Raw genomic sequence first — 22,285 nt, 5'->3', positions numbered from 1 at the left:
AGAAGAGGGACACCACGGGCCCACGGCTGCACGGGAGCCGAGGGGAGCGCGGCCGGACAGGCTGGACCCACGCAGCCCACCCGTGGCGGCGGACACGGCCCCGGACCCAGCGACCCAGCGCCAGCCGCGGCTGCGCGTGTCCGGGTCCAGGGGCGGCTTGCGCACGCGCAGAGGCCGTGCGGCCCGCGGGCGGACGCGACGGTTTCTCGCGTTGCCGTGGAAACCACCCGCCAGCTTGGCCAGAGGGCACGACGCGCCCATTCAAGATGGCGAAGGACCTGGATGAACTCCTGGATGAAGTCGAGACCAAATTCTGCAGGCTCGACCCCCGGAGGCTGGGCCTGGGCGAGCGGCCCAAAGGCTGCGGCGGCGGCGGCGGCGGCACGCACAGCGGCGACCGGAGCCGAGCCCAGGAGAAAGAGAATCTCAGGTTAATGCGGGCGGGGGGACGTTCCGGGGCAGCCCTGCGGGCCCGGGGCCGCCCTCCGCCGCCGCCGCCGCCGCCGCCGCCGCCGCCGCCGCCGCGCGCTCCCGCGGCCCGGGCGGCAGGCGACCCTCCGGTCACGGCTCAGCCCCCGCCCCTGGGCGAGCCTGGGGGAGGGAGACCCGGCCGGACAGCCCTCCCCGAGGGGACAGACAGCCCTCCCCGAGGGGACAGACAGCCTTCTCACCCCAGCTGAGGTGTCCTGGCCCAAACACCCCGCTTCGCCCGGCCACCGGGCCACCCTTAGGCCGGTTGGTAGAAAAGCACTCCATTTTATTGTTGTCTGATGTAAGCTCGAGGAGTCAGACGAGATTAGACCTGATTATTAAAGAAGTATCCATTGTAAACATCTGAAATAAATAGCCCAGTTACCTGCCATCCCCCACGGCTCCAAGGGACCCCGCAGATGATGTCCAGGTCGAAATTTGTGGACACCTAAGTGTTTGGGGGTCTCAACAACAACAACAACAAATAAGCATCAGTCCACTGCCCTTTAAAGTGAGGGTTTAGGATTGGCAAGAACCCTCACTAGAATCTTGGAAATTTGTCGCTTGCCTCGAACATTTGGGAAAGGTCAGCGGCGTTAGAGTGATAGCTTCTCTGGTTGGGCCCTTGTGATTTCACAGTATACCCAAATCACCAAACCTAACCTACCATGACATTTGTTTATAAAAATTCAATCTGGGGAGGAGAGAAGCACTGAAAAGATTCTAAAAGAATTCAAAATAGAAGCCCCAACGCATCTTTTTTAAATAGACGACTACCTGGGTGTGGGAGCTCTTGCCTTTGATCCCAGCACTCCAGAGGCAGAAGCAGGAGGGTTCCTGAGTTCGAGGCCAGCCTGGTCTACAGAGAGAGTTCAGGACAACCAGGGCTACACAGAGAAACCCTAACTCAAAAAACTACTAAAAAGTTTTAACACAAATGATAACAGTTCTGATTCACTAGAGGCTTCCTAAATGTGTTAAAGTGGATGGCGTGAGGAGCACGTGGATGGATTCTAGTAGTGTAGGAACATCATGAAAGAATCCATGACTGGGGAGGATCCACACAAAAGGCCATCTCTTCAGTATTGAGTTGCCTGCTCCAAGACAAAAAACTAAAAATAAAAATAGACAACTAAAGTGGCCGCTTTCAATTGGCCAACCCCCATTTGGCGGAATGTTTATGAAAATACACTTCCATTAGCTTATAAATTACTCTTCCATGCGGGGTTGCTTATGCCGGTGGCCCACACAGCTCCATCTCCTGTTTGTACCCACTGCAGAGTCGCTCTGCAGTTCTTGTTTTTAGTTGTTCCTTTACTGTTGGAAAGAATGTATCGTCTTAGAACCAGCGTGGAGAAGCTTACTGCCTGGGAGCAGAAGAGATGGCCTTTTGTGTGGATCCTCCCCAGCCATGGGTTCTTTCATGCCTGTTCCTACACTACTAGAATTCATCCATGTGATCCTCACGCCATCCACCTTAACACATTTAGGAAGCCTCTAGTGAATCAGAACTGTTATCATTTGTGTTAAGACACTTAGGCACAGTGGTTGGAAGCTGTGCAAAAGCAAAAACCGATACCCTAAGCCAAGCTTTAAATACAGTTCCTTTCTGGTATAGATGTTTGCACTGAGCCAGAGGAAGCCATTTATGAGTTTATGAACAGACTACCTGCTGATCTCATGGCATAACTTTTATTATTTACGAATGAAAATACTGAAACTGCCTCTTAAAATCATAGCTTTGCAAATAATACGATAAATGGTCATACTACATCTGGATACCAGAAACAGCTGTAATATAAATGGTAAATGCATATAATTTGTTGAAATTTGTTCAAAATGATAAAAAAAAAAAAAGAAAGTATTTGAATGGCTTGTGTTCTTTTAAAGACCGATATGGGCTGAGTGAAATACTGCAATAGTAATAAAGTGGTTCAGGATGATACAGATGGGAATACTTAAAGAAAATACCATATCTGAGACAATAGCTGTAATCATAACAGCTAACATTTACTGAGTCTTTTCTGTATGCTCAATCTCCGAATGTGTTACCACTATCACCCAGGGAGGTGAATGGTGTTGCGTCTTCATTCATCAAATTTGGTGGACCTGGTGGCACTGGTCTAAGAATCAGCTGGAGGCCGGGCTGAGTAATTTAGTAAGACCAGGTCTCAAAACTAAGGAAGAAGGGAGAAGAAGAAAAGGAGAAGGAGAAGGAAAGAAAGAAAGAAAAAAAGGAAGGAAGGAAGGAAGGAAGGAAGGAAGGAAGGAAGGAAGGAAGGAAGGAAGGAAGGAAGGAAGGAAGGAAGGAGCAGCTTAAATATCGATGTGCCTCTTGAAACTCTTGAATTATATGAGAAAAGAGCCTAGACAGTATGTCATCAAACCAAAGGAGGACATCTTTATAGCCTGGGCCCAGTGGAGCACACCTTTGATCTCAGGCAGAGGCAGACTGATCTCTGAGTTCCAGGCTACCCAGTGGTGCATTATAAGACCTTGTCTCAAAAACAGAAAGTTAAAGGCCTCATACACAACTGTGTCCTGTGCTTCTGAAAGATTAATCCCCTGATTAGAACTGAGAGAGACCTAAATGTAGTGATTTGAGGTAAGAATTTTACTATAGTTGAGAGATGTAGAGATGAAGCCAGAGATAGAACCTTAGACCTGAAAGCAGTTTGAAAGATACTGTTTCAATGGGTCAGGTATCTGAAGTTCAGAGAAATTAAATCTCTCCAACTAGGTCAGTATCTCTAAACCAGTGATGATTTTGCAGTGGCCAGAGAAGTTCTTTTGGTTATCACAACTGGAAAAAAGTATATTATAAACATCTAGAGGTAGATAGGAACCCTAAAACACCTAGAATTTCCAGTAGCACCCCCTTTCAACATACAAGGGATATCTGACCCCAAATGTCAGTAGTTCTAAGATTAGGGCAACCATGTAGGTTACTGATACTGATACTGATCAAATGGTGGCCGTAGGCTACTTTACTTGTGAGTAAGAACGAGTGGTAGCTTCAAGGGACAGTTTTTTAGAATGGTTAAGAGTTTTGCCGTTGTTGTTATTTTCTTGGAAGTCTTTAGCATCTTTCTAAAGCAAAGGAAAATGCCAGTGTAGACAGTGAAAGACATAAAGGGTAAAAGCGAGAGCAGGGCCGGCTAAGGAGGCAAAGCCTGCGGGGAATTATATCAACCATTTGCAACAAGGGATGCATTCCCAGTGCTAAGTTTCAAAGTCAATACATTTCTAAAGAATGTGAACCAAAGAATCTTCTAAAACAAGTCATAAACCGGTCCAATGAACTTCTGAAGGTGATTACAGTGTCCACAACATAAAAACTGTAAGAACAGTTGTCTCAGCATGTAGGTATGTGCACTGTCCTTGGTCTGTATAGCCTTGTATATGCTTCCGGGTCTCTCTCAGTGCCTTTTCCTCACCTAAAAATAGATGTAATGAAAGCCTTAGGGCACTGTCTGCCTGACCTTCAGTAAATAGTCACTGGTGGGGGTGGGGGTGGCGGGAGAGTGGGCTGTGCTGGCTGGGTGTTAGAGCCCAGGATTGTGTCCATGCTGAACAGGTACTCTGCAATGTGCTGTATCCCCAGCCCAGGGTCCTCTTAGATAGATGTTCTATGTACAGCAATTTGTACTGATAATCCCAGGATGGCTTCCCCTGAAGAGCATGGAGTAGTTGAGATATTCTGACATGTAGCAGTGGTTCTTTGGCTTTGGAGAGGGATTTGCTGTTTTTGATCATTTGCTGACATGAGCTTTGGCTCCTTTAGGAAAGAAATAGGGTTGTTTGACTTAAAATGGAACCCTTTATGGTATTAGAATTTCTTTATAACCTATATATTTTATATTCTCTGTGTAAGTGCTTGACATACTTTAGAAAAGTACATTCTCATTTTTAATATAATACAGAGACTTAAATATCATAAATACATAATAGTAGGATACATATATGAATTTGTGCCAATCAGTTATATTTTGTCTCAACAAATAGCTCATTTCTGTGTGTTTAGTTGAAGTCTTGAAAGTATATTATTGACACAAGGTTGGCCATGTCAAGGATCCTCATGCCTCGGACCCATGAGAATGGCACAACCTTCTCGGTCAGGCTTGTTGACAAATGGTTGATCTTTAGTTGAGCTAGCACATACGAAACTATCCACAGCAGCCTCCTCCTCTTCATGCTGTTTGATAAGCACTGAGTTTCCACATTGGTGGTGGTGTGTCTCCATCAGAGCACACAATCCCCCCCACCATCCCAGCCTTTCTGTATGTAGGTCTGTCATTTCTTCATCCCCAGTTACCTCAGTCAGGTCAGTCCCAGAGCCATGCAGGTTGTGACGTATTTTCATACCTGAAAAACGCCCTTGAGTTATCACTCCAGCAGTGGAGCTTAAACTCTCTGACTCGTCTGTCTGTGAGTCCCAGGGAGGGTTTATGTTGTGTGTGCCTGTTTTCTTTCAGGTCAACAGAAACCTGTAAAAAAGAAGATGACCTTGACAGTCTTATTAATGAGATATTTGAGGAGCCTAACTTTGACAAAAAATCTTTTGTAAGTTACATTATAAGTGTACAGTGATTCTGTCATTATTTAAGGTGCTTAGAATAGTCTCGAAAGTGAAGGCACAGTAGCCACCCAGATGTAATCCTTTGAACTCTGAGAAGTACACGGAAAGAAATTATCCCAATTAGAAGATTGTAGAGGGTAAAATATTAGAAACTCTGTGTGTCTCTGTTACTATCTCAGCAAGAGGAAGAAGTCGGAAAAGCTGCTGGTGCAGAGGTCAGCTCACACAGGTCAAGTTGGTCACTTGTATTTCCTGGGGAGTGTCTAAGAACTTAACCTTTCTGAGAGGCCCAGAGCAGTCGGCTTTCAGTACAGGAACGTTTTTAGTGTCCAGAATACAGTGACATTAATGTTATTCCCTAAGCCAGTGGATTTGACTAAATTGTAGATATTTTAATGCTGTCAGTGTTTATCTATTTTAGCTTTATAAAAAGTTCAAAAAATAATAGCCACCTATATACTACTGTGTGAGAAACTCATTGTCATATGCACCCGTTCTAAACATGTTGACATTTTGCTATATTCTATTCTCTGAAGTTTTTACATTAACTGGTCCTTCTTAACTGGCATACAGAGCAGTAGGTTCCCATGTGGCTTTTTCATACACCGTTTTGGTTAGCCTGCCCCTCCTCTCTTCCTCATCTCTTCCCCCACACACACTGCCACCCTGCTGTTTTCACAAGGCCTCCGTTCTAATGTCCCCCTCCAGTAAGACACCCTGTACCTTCTACAGACACTCCAAGTGACTTTATTGTGACTCTAAGTGAATCATAAACAGGGTCTCACTATTTAGCCCAAGATGGCCCAGAATTTAATTAGTGATCCGCTCACATCAGCCTTTTAGGAGGTAGAATTATAGGCATATGCCATCATGCTCAGCTGGACTTTTTTTTAAATAAATAAAAATTTAAAATATAATGTAAGCAAATCATACTTTACTGCCTTCCTTCCCAGATAGAACCTCTATCCTTTCCATCCACACACAGGCTTAAATATCTTAGGTACAGTAAGGAAGGCACATGTGTAAATTTGTACCAATAAACTATAGCTTTGTCTTAACAGACTCACCTTATTTCTGTAGGCTTGGTAAGTCCTGAGTGAATGTGAATTTCTATATTAGTTTGCTTTTTTTTTTTCTACTATATCTGGTTTTCCAACTGGATAAAAGAGAGTGGGTCTATGTAAAATATTTATCAGATAAGAAAACAAGAAATCTGAGTGACTTGCACACCCACATTGTCAGGAGGGCGTCTGATGTGTCCTGGAAGTATTGTTCCTCACCCCAACTTCTGCTCGCTCTCTCTCTCTCTCTCTCTCTCTCTCTCTCTCTCTCTCTCTCTCTCTCTCTGCATTTGTAAATTGCTCGTGGACCCAGACCATAACCCCAGGAACCAACAGCACACATTAGCTTGCCTGCTCAGAGCCCCAGTTGTGACCCTGCATCCTGCGGGAGACATGCTTCCCAAATGAAGACACTCATGGACACTATTGTAGTTTACAGATGTAGCAAAATATTCTCCTGTCTAGCATCAGAAAACAATTAAGAGAGATGGTCAAGTGAAATATTTTTCCTTCTTAAACTTCTCGGCCACTAGACGAAATGAAGGCATGTCTGTGCATAGTTTAGATGCCTTTCCCTGTCTGGCTTCCTCTTGCTGGTGGTGGTCCTAGTATGTGGTTGGTTTATGATGTTTGCTACTTTATACCAGTTAACACGTAATAAATGCTTACTAATGATGGTGATGTTAATAGAACACAAGGAACTTCTATATGGCTGTGGCTAGGCAGCTCAGCATTTTCCATGGCCATATATTGCTTGATACCATTACATTTGATCAAAATTAATAATCCTGAAGTTACACAGGTGTTTATTTTTAGTTTACATAAGTACCATTCAAAGCCTTTAAAAATGGGCCTGGTTTTTTTCCCCTCCTCAATTGAATTTTTCCAGAATGAAGTTTTAAATAGCAGGCCCTTCCTATGAAATCACTGAGCCCTGGTATTAACTGAAGAGGTATAAAGTGACTAAATCTTCGCATGCATAAAGGCAGTAGATCAGTTTCTTAGGCTGAAAACATTGTAATTTGCAAATTCCTCAGGGAGCTCTCCTTCCCTCCTGCCTTTAAAAAGTTTTGATCACTGTTTTGGGGTATCTAGAAAGGATACCACCAAATGTTTTATTTACATCATTTTAAAATATTATTGTTATAAAGCAGTTCTCTAAGCCTTTGGTCTTTTATTTTTATTTTGTTTTTTAGCAAAAATTTAAATCTAACTCTTCAAGTAACACATCTGTCAGAGCTTCCATTCAAGGCCTCAGTAAAAGGTAAGTTGAGATTGCTTTGGTGAATTCTACGCTGAGTGAGCAGACTTCTCAAGGCTAGGTCCGTAGATTCTGTTACCATTTCAACAACAGTGGCATTGAAGAACAAAGCACCAGTTGGCCTTCAGACAAAAGACCACTAGCAATATCTGGAGTGTGGTTAGGATCTGTGACCCCCTTAGTGTAAAGGAAATTAAGTCGGAGATTATTGCTATTGTAAATAATTTTCTGCTGTGTTCAAAAAAAAGTGTTAATGGTTTCTCAAAATTAATGTTCTGTTACATACTTTAGTATTTACTTTATTCCTTCCATTATTGGCACACATTTTTCTGTGACTCATTTTAACTCCTTGAGTGTTTCTGGATGCAGGTTATATCCTAAGAGAGTGATCCTGTGATAAATATCTCCTCCTTGAAATAGTTGGCTTGCTAGGGGAAAGCATATACTATAGTCACAAGAACATAGACTCCGTGAGACCACACTAACTTCTCATGTTTCTTTTTTTGTTGTCATTTCATTTTTCTCCGTCTGCTGAACACATCTAGCTGCAGTCCAGTGTATCTCAGTGGAAGCGCCATTCCGTGTGGGATTGGAACACATACTTCACAGAGGTAGGATGTGGGAAGTGCAGTATACTTTCCTGTTGGGACTCCCTTTATTACAGTACGGTTGTTACTGCTGTGGCATCAGCCCGCTTTACAATGACAGCTGTGTATTGTATTAGCCAGTCAAAGGACACTTTCCTGACTCATCTCATAGTCTTGGGAAGTAACTAGTAAAGGCTGAGCTGTGCAGGTGGCACATGCCTGTAATCCCAGCATGTGGGAGGCTGGGGCTGGATGCTTGCTATAAATTCAAGGCCAGGCCAGCCTGAGCCAACACAGCAAGACCTATATTAAAGAAAAAAGGTTGTAGTGTTAGGTATGTATTGTTCATTGTATCGGTGCCCTTTCTGAGCCCCACTTGGATCACTTGAGTCCTGCCCAGGTTTTCACAGAGCACCAGGAGAGTGTGCAAGTGTGCTTTCTTCCAAGTGCTGGGGGAGTGCCTTGTGTAGGTGAAGTGGTGCAGCTGTACAGCAGATGCCATGCCTTGGCCTCGCGGATTTAAATGGCCAGAAAACATGAGAAGCTAAAGGTCTTTTTTAACCAAGTTCTCAAGCTTGACTTTACATGTTTCTAAAATAGAAACCTGTCATTTCTTGTCTCTTCCCATTCCCTTCAAGACCCTGCTCTCTGGTATAGTTCTTTTTTAAGCAGCCTTCGAGTCAAGATGCCACTCACTGCACACCCTATCACTTCGAGTTCATTCCATCACCGTTTCACAGGTTGGGAGAAAGCTGGTTGTAAGCAGGTCTTTGCACTGCCCTCCTGCTTTGGGTTCTGTTTTTGGCGGAGGCCCAACATTCTTCACCTACGTTCTTCATATCTTCTTGCTTAGTTGTTTCTAAAACACTTGTTTATTTTTGTTCATTTCTGAGAAGAAAGGACTATGGTGAGTGACTACATATTGAGCACACTTCTGGGGGGTTGCTACATTCCATAGAAGTGGGGCTTGGGGTAGCGCCAGCTTGGATTTTAGGAATCCAGGAGGGAGAGGCCATAGGACCAAAATGACATTGGGAGCCTGGGAAGCCGGATGCTGAATATAAGCACTGAAAGATGATCGTGTGCTGGGGCCTATCTCAGCAGAGAATCAGAGATACAAACGGAGGAAGCTGTCGTCTTGCTGTCTGTCCTCAGTTACCTGGGTTAGCTCTGTTGGACTCACTCATTTTCAGAGCTATGACACCTAAGGCAACCTTTGTCAAGTCACCAGGACCTCCAACAGCAATTTCCGCCATCATCCACTTCCAGCTTCTCTAAGCTCCTCCACACCCAACTTTCCAGATGCCAGTGCTGAAGTGCCTGCCTGTCTCCGGCTCCTGTGGCAGCCAAGCTCCATCTCGCCCACTCTGAACTCACTGAACTCACGACTATCCTCACTGGAGTGCTTGGCCCTCCTCTTGTCTCTAGTTTCCTCCCCTGAAAAACCCCGAGGGGATGCTGTCTGTGCTAGAACACTTGTCTTTCCCACGGAAACTCCCCCGCCTCGGAGTGTCTTAGCGTGTGCTCCCTGTTTAGAATGGTGCCCCTTCCTAGCACATGCCCCTCTCAATCTTACGTGCTTGGTTCACTTACTATAGATTCGCTTTCTTAACCCATTTCAATCTCCTTTCTGTTGTTTGCTTCTTCTTGTAAATGTTTTACATGTGCACCCAAAGCCCTGAGCTAGTGACCAAAACGACATGACCAGCAAAGAAGCAGGTGAAAAAGGAAGGGACTGCACACAGAGCCTGGAAAGGGAGGCTCTGATGGCAGCATTCCTGTCACTCTGCGCTCATGCACCAACCCTTGAGAAGGACATCCTCATCTGAAGCCTCACTCAGTGGCCTGGCCTTTGAAAATCAAACAATTTTCAGATATCAGGAGCCCTTTCACAGCGCCGCCGCAAGAAAGGGGGCCACAGACAGCTACATGGCTTGGAGTTTGGGATTGCAGGAGATGAGTCATTTGGGCTGTAGTCACCTCAGTCTGGGGAAGGAGAAAGGTAGCTGTGGCCTGGTGTGACTGGCTATAAGGAAAAGACGTCAGAGTTGAAATCTAGAAGATAGAATTGATAGAATTTGAGGAATAAATGTCCATGGTACATAAGAAAGTTAACAACTTCCAGAGAGCCAGCAAAGCGGCTCGGTGGGTAGAAATGCATTGCAGCCCAGCTTCATAATGTAAGTTAGATCCCCAGAACCCACAGGGTGGAAGGAGGGAACCAATTCCTGCAGCTTGTCCTCTGACAGCCACACATATACACACAGAAATAAATAAATGAATGAAAAGAATGACTTCCAAAGAGCCTGGCCTACTAGCTCATGCCTATAACCCCAGCACTTAAGAGTGTGAGGCAGGAGGCTTGCCATAAGTTTGAAGACAGCTTGGACTACATAGTAAGACCAGGCCTGCCATAGCTGTATAGTAAGATCCTGTTTGTCCACCCAGCCCAGGTGATGTGCCCAGCACCGGTGGGTACATTGTTACAAAGCAAGGACTCCCATTGGTAACTTGATTCTTATGCCAGATTCCATTGTGTGAAAAAGGAAGGCCTAACTGCCCTCACTGTTATAGCTGCTCTTTGTTTTTGTTTTGATGGGAGGCGTCTTGTAGCCCAGGCTCTCCTCAGACTCACAATATAGCCAAGGATGAATTTGAACTCCTGATCCTGCTGCCTCTCTCTCTCAAGTGCTGAGATTACAGGCGTGTGACACCATGCCTGGCCAGCCAATATTATTTTGAAACTGTCCAAGTATCAAGACTTTCTAGCCCTCTGTGCAGATGTGATGGGATTTAACTGAGAACTACAGTCTGGTGGTTATGTGGAAGAACTCAATTTCGGGCATTCCTGCTACAAACATCCATAAAGTGGTCAGTTCTGCTTGTAAGCTGGATAAACATATAGACACCTTCCTTAGTATATATAGTCCCTCCATACTTTACAGGGAAAAAACTTAGTTTATTCTTCATTGGAGTCATGGTTTTTATATTATTTTATGCTCACAGATATTTATTTGACTTACAATAGCTCTGGCATGGCTAACACATTTAATATTAGCCATATTTTAATTTTTAAATTGTTTTATCTTTTTCCAGACTAGCAGTATGTAGTGTGATTCTCTCTGGGTACTGGGCAGGGACAGTGAGCCACTCAGTCACAAGGTTAGCAACCAGTACACTTGCTTTGTGTTGTGACATGTGATAGATTAGATATGTTATATGCCGTTTGAACTTGGGGAGGGGAGGGTTGTTGAAACATGACCTTATCAGAAAGTGAGGAGTCAAGTATATATAAATGAAATAGTTCTGGAGGAAATATTCATAGGTCCTGAAACTAAGTACTAATTTTTATGTTCAGGGCATAAAGGAAATCAGGTGCGTTGTGCTTCTTTATTTCATTCATTTTATTCCTGGATTAAGCTCCAATGGAGGGTGATACAGACTGTTTTAAAGTGGGGACATTAAAGTCCTGTGCCCGGGTAGTGGGAAGGAAATGGAACAGTAGTGGGAACATGGTGTCGCTAACGAGTGGAGTAGGTAAGATTGGGGTGTCCTTTCCTTTCCTTTCAGGTTTTTTTTTCTTTTTGTTTTGATTTTTTGTTTGTTTGTTTATTTGTGGTTTTTTGAGATGGGTTTTTCACTGTGTATCCCTGGCTGTCCTGGAACTCACTCTGTAGACTAGGCTGGCCTTGAACTCAGAGATCTGCCTGCCTCTCTGCCTCTAAGTGCTGGGATTAAAGGTTTTGCCACCACCACCAGGCTGAGGCATCCCCTTCAAGCCAAGCAAGTTCTCTCTTAATGTATTGTAAATTCCTGACAAGGCTGGATTAGCCCATCGGCTGGCACTAGTTATGACCTAGCAGAGTGCATCATAGCAGCAGAATGATTTCTTAGCTGCACGTTGGCTTTAGTTTTCTCATAGGACAGTGTTTGGAAGAAAATATAGCAGTGTGAATAGATTTGATAAACTACTAAATTTTAAATTAAATTTAAAACTGTATTTAACATAATGGTTGAGGTTTTACACACAAAATGTCATGAAAACCTAAAGTATGGTTCCCACAACAGCAATAATTCAGCCAAATTGCACATATGTATTAAGGCATTAAAGTTAACACTCTGTTGTGAGTATGTAATAAACTACATCTGCATAAGAACACAAGTTATGGGAGCCTTGGGAGCCATCATTTCCTGACTTACATTCAGAATCCAGTTCAAGTGTTATGAATGCAACTAACTGGGTTGAAATGCCACAGGAACTAACACCAGGTCAGCAACCACTAACAGTTTAAAAGGAGTTCCTTATGACACACTGTTTAGTTGTGATTGATACTTTTGGAAACATTAAGTATTAAGGGGCTGAGAGAGAGTTCAAAGGTTAAGAGCACTGGCTGCTCTTGCAGAGGTCCTGAGTTCAATTCCCAGCAACCACATGGTGACTCACAACCATCTGTAATGAGATCCTGTGCCCTCTTCTGGCCTGCAGGCACAACACTGTATACATAATAAATAAATAAATCTTTAGCTGGGTGGTGGTAGCACATGCGTTTAATCCCAGCACTCAGGAGGCAGAGGCAGGCAGATCTCTGTGAGTTTGAGGCCAGCCAGGTCTACAGAGTGAGTTCTAGGACAGCCAAGGTTACATAGAGAAACCCTGTCTGAAAAAAACAAAAACAAAAAAAGGAAGAAGAAATATTAAGCATTCATTCTCAAGGAAACGTTGAGACCAAAAGTTTCCCAGTATTATTCCAGTTTTGAAGTTACATATCTAAAGTTTGAGATAGTCTCATGCAGTCCAGGTTGGCCTTGAACTCACCAAATAGCCAACGATGCTCCTTCTGCCTCCATCTTAAAAGTACTGGGGTTACAAGCATGTACCACCTTGCCTAGCCTGTATTTTAATTTTGAAGGAGAAAATCTAATAATTGGTTTGTTTCATTTGTTGCAGAAATATTACTGAAAAAAAAGTATATTAGTAAAATATGTTGAGACAATACACTATCGAAAAGAAAAAAGCAAAATTGGAAAATGTATAAGGAAAACCTGAGTCACAGAGAAACTCCTTGACTAAAGCGCTTTGTGCTCAGAGCCAGTGTCTGCACTGGCTCACTGCTCGCTCACACGGGTCTCTTGTCTTTTCACTTTGTTGTCGCCTGTAAGTACTTCGTCCACAGGACTACAGCAGCCGGCTGCTGAACGCTTTCCGCACTGTACTTCGTCCGCAGGACTACAGCAGCCGGCTGCTGAACGCTTTCTGCACTGTTACCGTGCGTGCTCACTGCTCATGCTTGTGCAGATGCACGTGCACACGCTCGCTCGCTCCTTCTCCCTCTCCCTCTCTTACCCTCCATCCCTCGCCTCCTCTCCTCTCATCTCCCTGGGTGTCTTAACAACTCATCAACTTTTAGTTTTTATTAAATGTATCCATTGAATTTATTTATTAAATATTAAATGGAGAAGCTTTCCGTTTCTGTTGCTGCAGCAACAATTCATAATTCTTTTTAACCTTGCTATCTGTCACTTTTCTTAGAGGTACCATGTGGACATAATGCCTCAACTACATGCTGCCTACAGGAAGCTTGCTTGTCGCCTCCTCCTCTTGAACAGTCACCGAGTGCCTCTGTCTGCCCCCGCTGTCCACGTGATCATAATGTTGCTCTGCATTGCATGTTTGCCATCAGCGTACAAGCCTGATCTTTTCTCCCTCAAATATCCCACAGTAGTTTTTAAAGAAAATGCTCAAGTATACCTTGTGAGTGAGGCAGTCCAGGCTGCCCTGTTCAGTATCCCAGCCCGTCTCCTCCCAGTGCTCCAGATTCCGGTGCCCCACTGTCGTTTCATCTGAGCCCCTTCTGTCTTCTGACACACTGATAACTTATTTACGGGTGCTGTTCAGTTCACCTGGCTAGAGTCCAGGGCGAGCACTAGGTTCTCAGCCATTGTTTGGTATCGAGAAGATGAAAGCCCTGATGCCAGCTTCTTTGCAAACAAACAAGTGATGATTCCAGCAATGGTAGTGTATGGAAGGCAGTTTCAGTTCAGTGTAGCAGTTCACATTCTTTCATCTGCCAATCCACTCTTCACTTTATGTCCATGTCATATTTATTTGTATATGTATTATCCAAAACCTTTATAGCATAGATATGAAAATTAACCTGGAAATTTTTTTTTCCTTTTTTTTAAGACAGAGTCTTGCTGTGTAATGTAGCCCTGGCTGGCTTAGAATTCACTATATAGAGGATGACTTTGAACTCACAGTGCCAGGATATCTCCCAAGTGCTGGGATTAAAGGAGTGTGCCACCACATCCAACCAGAAAGCTCAAATATATAAACAGTCCTTTAATACAAACAATTACAATCATTAATCCATACCTTCCTGTTGCTCATTCAGTTATCTGGAGCATGCCACTGCATTTTCATATTTAAACACAGCAATCATCTTTAATGCATATTTCTTTCTCTCTGGCCAGAGCATGTGACCGACTGCGTTGTGTAGCCTGTGATTTCCGGATAGTGATCTACAATGACTATATGTGGGACAAGTCATGTGATTACCTGTTCTTCAGGTATGTTTCTGAAGAATTTCACCCTGTGCCTTAGTTAGGGTTTTTATTGCTTTGAAGAAACACCATGACCACAGCAACTCTTATAAAGAAAACATTTAGTTGAGGGAACTCACGGTTTCAGAGATTCAGTCCATTATCATCATGGTAGGAAGCATGGTGGCATGCAGGCGGGCATGGTACTGGAGAAATAGCTGAGTATTCTACATTTTGCAGACAACAGGAAGTCAAACTGACAGTCATACTGAGGGAAGCTTGAGCCCACCGCCACAGTGCCACACTTCCTACAAGAAGGCCACACTTCCTAACAGTGCCACTCCCTTTGGGGGTCATTTTCTTTCAAACCACCACTTTCTACTCCCTGGCCCACAAAGGCTTATAGCCATATCATAATGCAAAAACATATTCATTCAATTTCAAAAGTCCCCATAGTCTATAATATTCTCAGACTTATTTTAAAGTTCAAAGTCTCTTCTGAAACACATGGGAATCTCTTAACAGTAATCCCCCTGTAAAAATCAAAGTAAAAGGCAGATCACATACTTCCGACATATAATGGCACAGGACATACATTACCATTCCAAATGCAGGGAAGGGAACATAGCAAGGAAAAACTGGACCAAAGCAAGACTGAAAACCAGCTGGGCAGACTCCAAACTCTGCATCTCCATGTCTGATGTCAAAACGCTCTTCAGACTCCAACTCTGTTCAGCTTTGTTGACTGTAACACACTTCTTTTCTCATGGGCTGGTTCCACTCCCTGTTAGCAGCTCTCCTCAGCAGGTTCCCATGACTCTGGCATCTCCAACATCTTGTGTTCTCCAAGTCAATCCAGGCTTCAACTTCACAGCTTCAAGAAATGGCCTCTCTACTAGGCCTCCATTCAGGGACACCCCGACACATGCCTGGCCTCACTGGCTTTATTCCATAACTCCTTTCTTCTGTCCTTAACTCCAAAGCCAGAACCACGTGGCTGAAGCTGCCAAGTTCTGCTGCTTACTAGGGCTGGAACTTGGCCCCCCCATTCAATTACATCTTCACCAGCTTTCTGTCCTTCACTGCCTAAGCTTGGCTGTCCTAAAACTTGCTCTGTAGACCAGGCTGACCTCAGAGTCAGAGATCTGCCTGCCTCTGTCTTCCCAGTGCTGGGATTAAAGACGTGCACTACCACCCCCAGCTCTAAGCTTTTCTTTAATTCACAAGTTGGAAACTTAGCTGGGTGGGATCTTGCCCTGAGGTCACCACTCCCCTTATTCCATTTATTAATCCATTTATCTCCTTGAACACAGAATTTAGCTCTGTTCTACTTCCTGATACTCTTTTTCTCCTCAAAATGTTTGTTTTGTAATTTACCCTGCTCAGATTGCACCTTTTCATTATAAATCTTCATTAGAGTTACCGCTAATGTCCACATGACAGAGTCTACACTAGGCTGTTCTGAGATTTCTTCTGCCAACAGAATTAATCCAAACTCTTCACTTTAACGTCAGGCAGACTCTTCGGACAAGGGCAAAAAACAGCCACTTTCTTCACCAAAGTATCACAAGAACGATCTCTAGGCCACACACTAACATTCTCCTCTGAAACCTCTTGGTTACCACAGTTCATCAGATCACACTCATCACCATTGTCTTCCATGCTCCTACTGCTATGGTCCATTGAGCAGCACTTAAAGCATTCTACTGCTTCCCAGACTAAAATACCAAAGTCCAAATTCCTCCAAATGGAACCATGGTCAGGTCTGTCACAGCAATACCCCAGTCCCTGGTACTAACTTCTTAATTCGGGTTTTTATTGCTTTGAAGAAACACTATGACCACAGCAACTCCTATAGGAAAACATTTAGTTGAGGGGACTCACAGTTTCAGAGGGTCAGTCCATTATCATCATGGTGGAACATAGGAGCATGTAGGGGGCCTGGTGCTGGAGAAATGGTCAAGCGTCCAACATCTTGCAGACAACAGGAAGTCAAATTGACCATCATACTGAGGGAAGCTTGAGCAAGAAATCTCAAAGCCCGCCCCCACAGTGACACACTTCCTCCAACAAGCCCACACCTCCTAGTAGTGTCACTCCCTTTGGGGACCATTTTCTTTCCCACCACCATGCCCTGTGAAAATACACCATGGGCTTTTCATTGCTCGTTTTGTTGTATTGTTGGTCTACTTGTCCAGTCATGTGGGCTCTGACTTCCTCCTCCTCCTCCTCCTCCTCCTCCTCCTCCTCACCTTCTTTCACTGTTTGCTGTCAGCCTAAATAAGGATGTGTTCTGAATGAGAACACAGAAGTTGCCTCACTGATTTTTGTGCCCCCAACCTTTGCTTGCTCCACATCAGGGCAGAGCTCTGAGAATGCCATTATCCTGCCCAGGCTTCTTCTGCTCACAGAGGACTGTTCAGATTCCTAAAATGCCATCTTCAGGACCCTCCATGATCCAACTTCTTTCCAACCTTGTCTTCCCACAATGGACTCCACCTCCACTTAGCTGCATCACAATCCTTGGTACCTCATTCTTTCCCTCTGATTTAGCAGGTCCTTTCTCCTAACACATCTGACTCCATTTTCTGTCCTCAAACCTTCTCTGTCCTTCCAGATGTGGTTCATCATGCATCTTGCCTGCTTCTCTCACCATTGTCTCAGTTTGGAAATAAACTCACTTGTGCACTCATATATACATGACACCAAATAAAGCACATGGGACATATAATTCCAGAAGTTTCACAGTCCTGTCCCAAAAAAGTCTAGTGTAGCCCCCAAATCCCAGGTTCAAACCACCTACTCTTAGCTTCAACCCCTTTTACTCTCAGAATTGGAAAATTAAATTTCAGTCCCCTTTGGGGTTTGGTTGGTTTGTTGGTTGCTTGCTTGGTTGCTTGGCTGGTTTGGGTTGGGTTCTGCTATTCACTGTCTTCTGGTTAATCTAACACGTGTCTAAATAATTCTCCTAAGTCACCATCATGGACATGAATTTTTATAAGACTAGCATAGGATAGTAAGATGTGTGTAACATCCAAACAGTAGCAAGCACAGGCACAGAGTAAGTTTGTAAGTGATCGACTTGGTACATGAGAAATGTACAGTGTCTCAGTCTTCCAGAATGCCAGATGTGGGGGTACACTCTGGAAACCGAGGCAGGAGGACAGTGAGTTCAAGATCAGACCTTATCACAAAAGCAAAGAAGAGACACCAGTCACTTTAGTCTAGATTTTTAGTAGTCTCATTTTAGAATATAGTTTACCTAAAATAGTGATTACTAGAATTATTATACTGCTAAAACTAAATTGGTAGTTGTTACATAAGTCAGTGAAAACTACAATCTGAGCCCTCAAGAGACTTAAGAGTATGTTTAGAAAACAAGAGAATGAAACAATAAAGAGTGTGATTATCTCAACCAAGGTGCCCATCACTGATGCGTCTATTTCATGTAACTCCTTAGTGGCCACTCTTAGAAATGGGCTCATAAGGTGGTGAGCAGCCAGTTCCTGCTGAAGAAGCACAGTTCTGAGGGAGAAGGTGTGGGGAGCGTGACGCTAAGTGTGACAGCAGAGACAGAGGACAGGGGTGGTGGATCCACCTCACCTGCAGCATCCAGAAGGCCTGGTGTCGTCAGGGGAGGGTTGGAGTCAGGACTTCATGCACCCTAGGTGAGCAGTCTGAACAGAGCACTTGGGGATACTTTAAAGACACGTTAGAGAGGTGAAATCCCATGGCATGGGTGGGAGTCAGAAGTAGTTTGAACAAGAGAGAGAGACGGCAAGAGCTGAAGAGTAGAGAGAGCTCAGCAATACTAAGGAGTTTAAATTCACTCCTTTCAACAGTGGCTCACCGTTGAATGCTTTTAATTTGGAGAGAGGCCTGGTCAGACTTGTGTTTTGAGACAGGGTCTCGCAGTGTGGCTCTGGCTGGCCTGGAACTTGCTTAGCAGATCAAGATTTCTTGAACTTGTGGCATCTTCCTGCCTATTTCCTTGGGGCTCAGCTTACAGGATTCATCACCACACTCAGCTTCAGATTTTAGCTTTTAAGGGATAATGGACTACCATAGAGGGAAAGCAGGCCAGTGGAGGGAGAATCAGGAGGATTAATGAAGAGATGTTACAGTAATTCATGAATGAAATTTCGTGTAGCACAGCAGTGAGAAAGGCAGAGAGATGCTACAGACAGCATCTTAGGACGAATCTCCTTAGGCTTCTGTCTTCAGACGGATGTGCTAGTGTCCTTTTAAAAGAAGAATTAGACATTGGATCACAGGCATTGTTGAAACTGTCTCTGAAGCCATCAGATTGGGTGTGGTTACCCAAGAGGGCAGCTTGGAAGAAACCAATGCAGAGTTAGGGGTGATTCTGTTAAGAATGTGTTTTGAGGCTTACATGGTTATTAAGGAAGGAGCAATGGGGTCTTGAATACTAATGGAAAAGGAGTGTGTGGGGGAAGTGGAGGACCACCTCCTCTGTGTCAGAGGGGACAGTGAGACACTTGATAGGGTCATGAGTGCTCACTAGGAAGATCCCACTTCTGCTGGCCCCACTTTTAGAATTAGGATGTGATATGATGAAACTAAGGGTAGCAGAGAGTAAATGAAACACCAGGAAAACGTGGGCTGATTCCCCGAGGGAAAGCAGGGTGGCTAATGAATAAATAAAAGGTTTCAGAGTTGTCAGGTGTCCCCAGAGCATAGAGCATCTGTGTTTCGTGGTGCCAGGGGCATGCTTGCTGCAGGATGCTGTACAGTTGCTGTATTGTGTTCTCTCACAAGTCGGGGGTACACATATCTAGCCTTCACATGCTGCAGAACGTAGTAAAGGGAACAGAAGCTGGATCTGCAGGCCATCCTGACACTGCAGCTTAATAAAATGCTTGTACTGTTCTGTTAAAACGTGTTCTCCTCAAAGGAAAATAATGGCATGATAAATGCCTCCTTAAAAGTACTTGAAAGCTATTGAGTCTCCTGTATCCGTGTTTCCTGTTCTTAAAAATCTCTAAGCAATCAGTCAAATATCAAGTGCTAAGTTTAACACAATATAGTGAACATTGAGTAAAGAGTGTATTAGCTCATCTCATTAACTTAGTTTTCCTGGACCTGTTTTATCATTCTAATAAAACCAGATCATTCTGTTCTCCCCTAGTTCTTCATAGTCCTAGCTAGGTCACTACTGGTATAAGTGTCACTTCCCTTAACTCAGACACTTGGCCCAGAACGTCTCTAGGGTTTTCTTAGGTTCTCACCACCGTCTAGTGTCTGAAGTTGCACACTGCAGTGGTGAAGGTGGAACACATTGACCACCAGAGGGCAGTTTGGAAACTGCCCTCTCCTGCAGAGATACAGTAAGTCATGATCTTGGCCACTACACCTCTTCAGCAAATGCACTGCATTTCATAATTTCTCTTTTGTTTTTTTAACCCCCAGTGTTTTATTTTTAGCTTGTCCAGTTTTATTTTCCAAATATATGTTCATAAATGTATTGCATGAATTATCATAAAGATCATAATTGGTTTTCTTTAATCACTAAACTTACAGTGACTTCTGTATTCTGATAATAATCAAAGCCAATGGTTGTCATTTTAGTAATTGTCCTCTCATTGCTTCATTTACTTTTTGCATTATTAACACTTCAGGATGGGTACTTTGTTACTGCTATACTAAAGAAGCAGGAGATTTAAACCAATGAAAGAAATAACTGAGTTCAGCAGAGAGAACTAACAGACTTGTTTTCCTGGTTAAAAAAAAAAGTGTGCTATAGCTAATGCATCAGAAGCCACAGCCTCTCACCTGCCGTAGGCCTTTATGACACACGTGAGTGTCTGAGGTAGGAGGGGGAGCCTTCACACTCCCCATTCCGTTCCCATTCATCTCTGACTAGTGACATCAGAACAATCCCGTCTAGAAGACTGCCATTAAAAAGTATGGCTGTATGAGAAACACAGTCAAACAGAACACCTAAGCATGACTTTTCCTTCTTTTGTGCGCACTGTACTCAAGCCTGCCTGTTTTGCCACAGAAACAACATGCCGGAATTCCACAAACTAAAGGCAAAGCTGATCCAGAAGGAAGGAGCACGGGCGTATGCCTGCCAGTGTAGCTGGAGAACGGTTGAAGAACTGACTGACCTGCAGGCAGATCATCAGCTTCGCTGGGTTTGTGGTAAACACTGAGAATGCAGACCACGCACATTCTAAGCAGCACCTATGAGAGCAAGCCCCATTACCGCGCTTGGTATCAGTACATAGCGGGGCTGTGCCCTTGGGGAAGAGGCAATGAGTTTTGTGTAACTACACAAATTGTTGGAGACCAAATGGACTGACACCATGGCAGTGCTCTTTGGACATGGGCATTCGCTCAGTAGGAATATCTGAATTTACTAGCCTGTCTCTAGCTGGGGGTTGAAATTGTGGCGTTTCTGCAAACTTACAGCCTTTCCATAGCAACTGTAGCTCTGACTGCTAAAGCTCTCACACATTCCCCGGGTGTCGCCGTGAACAAGCGCCCAGCTGCCAGGGCAGAGAGGTCATTGGATGTAAGTGTTCATGGGTCCTGCTCTGATCCGTGGTTACCAGAGACCACAAGTTAAACATGAGAAAGAAGCAGATGGCCATCATGAACTGGAGGGGTGTCAAGAGTACAGAACGTTGTAAACCCTGCCTATATGTATCACATGTTGTCTCACCAACGCAGTTCAGTATTGTGCACAATAATAATAGTAATGGTAATGTTACCATGTTTAGCATACTCCCCTCTTTTGCTCATTGAAATATCAAAAGTTAGTTTTCTATTAGCAAATACCTATCTATATATAAAAGATTTTTGATGTAACTAAAATTTCTAAAGTCCTTCAAATAAGTAGGACTATTGTTGGATTTTACAAGTATACTCCATAATTCCATCAGATGAGCAGCAACCTTTTCAGGCAACCTTTCTAGCACTATCAGGCTGATCCGTCATTTATTGAGGCATAGCTAACCAGTGGGTAGCCTGTTGGGCTCCTGCCTGTTATCACTGAGATGGGAGGAACTGTATCATAGTAACATGTTCGAGAAATGCATTGTCTCCGTTTCACCTCCCAGCCCCATCTATATTTCAGGGCCTTCCTAGTCTACCAAAATTCTCCTCTGTGCATCTACTTCCCGTGTGTCTGTATTACTCGGTTTAAGTGTGTGACACAGGGCACTCTGAAAGGATGTACAGTTTAGCACAGAGGTGGTCTGCTTGGTTTTATGTTAACTCCATTCCAGCCACCCAACATCACTCTGATCGCCAAAAGCCTTTTCCCAGGCTGGAGGTCTGGCTCAATGTAGAGGCTCACATAGCATGTGCAAAGCCCTGAGTTTGCCCCGCAGTACAAAACACAAGAACGAAAGATAGAAAAGCAAGCTTTCCCTGACCATGGCACATTTATGTCCCTGTAAAACTTGGATCGCAACAAAAGAAATCTCAAAGTGGCTGATGCTCGCATTTTTGTATTAAGATATATCTACAAGTTTTATCTTTCAATAAATCTTTTTACTCAAAATTACATTTGTATGGTTGTGTAATAAACATGGAAAATTTTTATTGACAACATGTATTCCCAAAAAAATAGCAGAGCAGCAGCATGCAAGTACGTACGTAACCAGAAGCTCATGAAGGTTGAGTGCCGTGGTGCACACTTGTACTCCCAGCACCTAAACGACTGAGGAAAGAGGATTGGGAGTTCACAGCCAGCCTGGCCTGCAAAGTCAGACCCGGCGTCAAAAGGAAAAGTGAGAGAGAGAGGAAGCCTGCCGGT

General features: G+C 44.0%; 1 protein-coding gene across 2 annotated transcripts; it reads left to right on the top strand.

Annotated features, from left to right (window-relative positions):
* The first annotated feature begins 49 nt into the window (after nt 1-49).
* On the top strand, nt 50-22,033 carry Cfap418 (cilia and flagella associated protein 418). 2 transcript variants are annotated; one of them, XM_076563915.1, is made up of 6 exons: nt 50-430; nt 4,947-5,034; nt 7,308-7,375; nt 7,918-7,983; nt 14,431-14,526; nt 20,522-22,033. In XM_076563915.1, exons 1-6 carry the CDS (start codon nt 267-269, stop codon nt 20,673-20,675), a joined length of 636 nt encoding a protein of 211 aa, XP_076420030.1. In that variant the 5' UTR covers nt 50-266; the 3' UTR covers nt 20,676-22,033. The 2 variants fall into 2 exon arrangements, with proteins under 2 accessions (XP_076420030.1, XP_076420028.1); XM_076563913.1 differs by lacking the exon at nt 14,431-14,526 and having other exon boundaries at nt 179-430; nt 20,522-20,816.
* The last annotated feature ends 252 nt before the right edge of the window (nt 22,034-22,285 follow it).

Source organism: Peromyscus maniculatus, chromosome 2 (assembly GCF_049852395.1).
Source record: "Peromyscus maniculatus bairdii isolate BWxNUB_F1_BW_parent chromosome 2, HU_Pman_BW_mat_3.1, whole genome shotgun sequence".
NCBI lineage: Eukaryota > Metazoa > Chordata > Mammalia > Rodentia > Cricetidae > Peromyscus > Peromyscus maniculatus.
The sequence above is the reverse complement of the archived record's forward strand: the minus strand, read 5'-3'. Positions and strand labels throughout refer to the sequence as shown.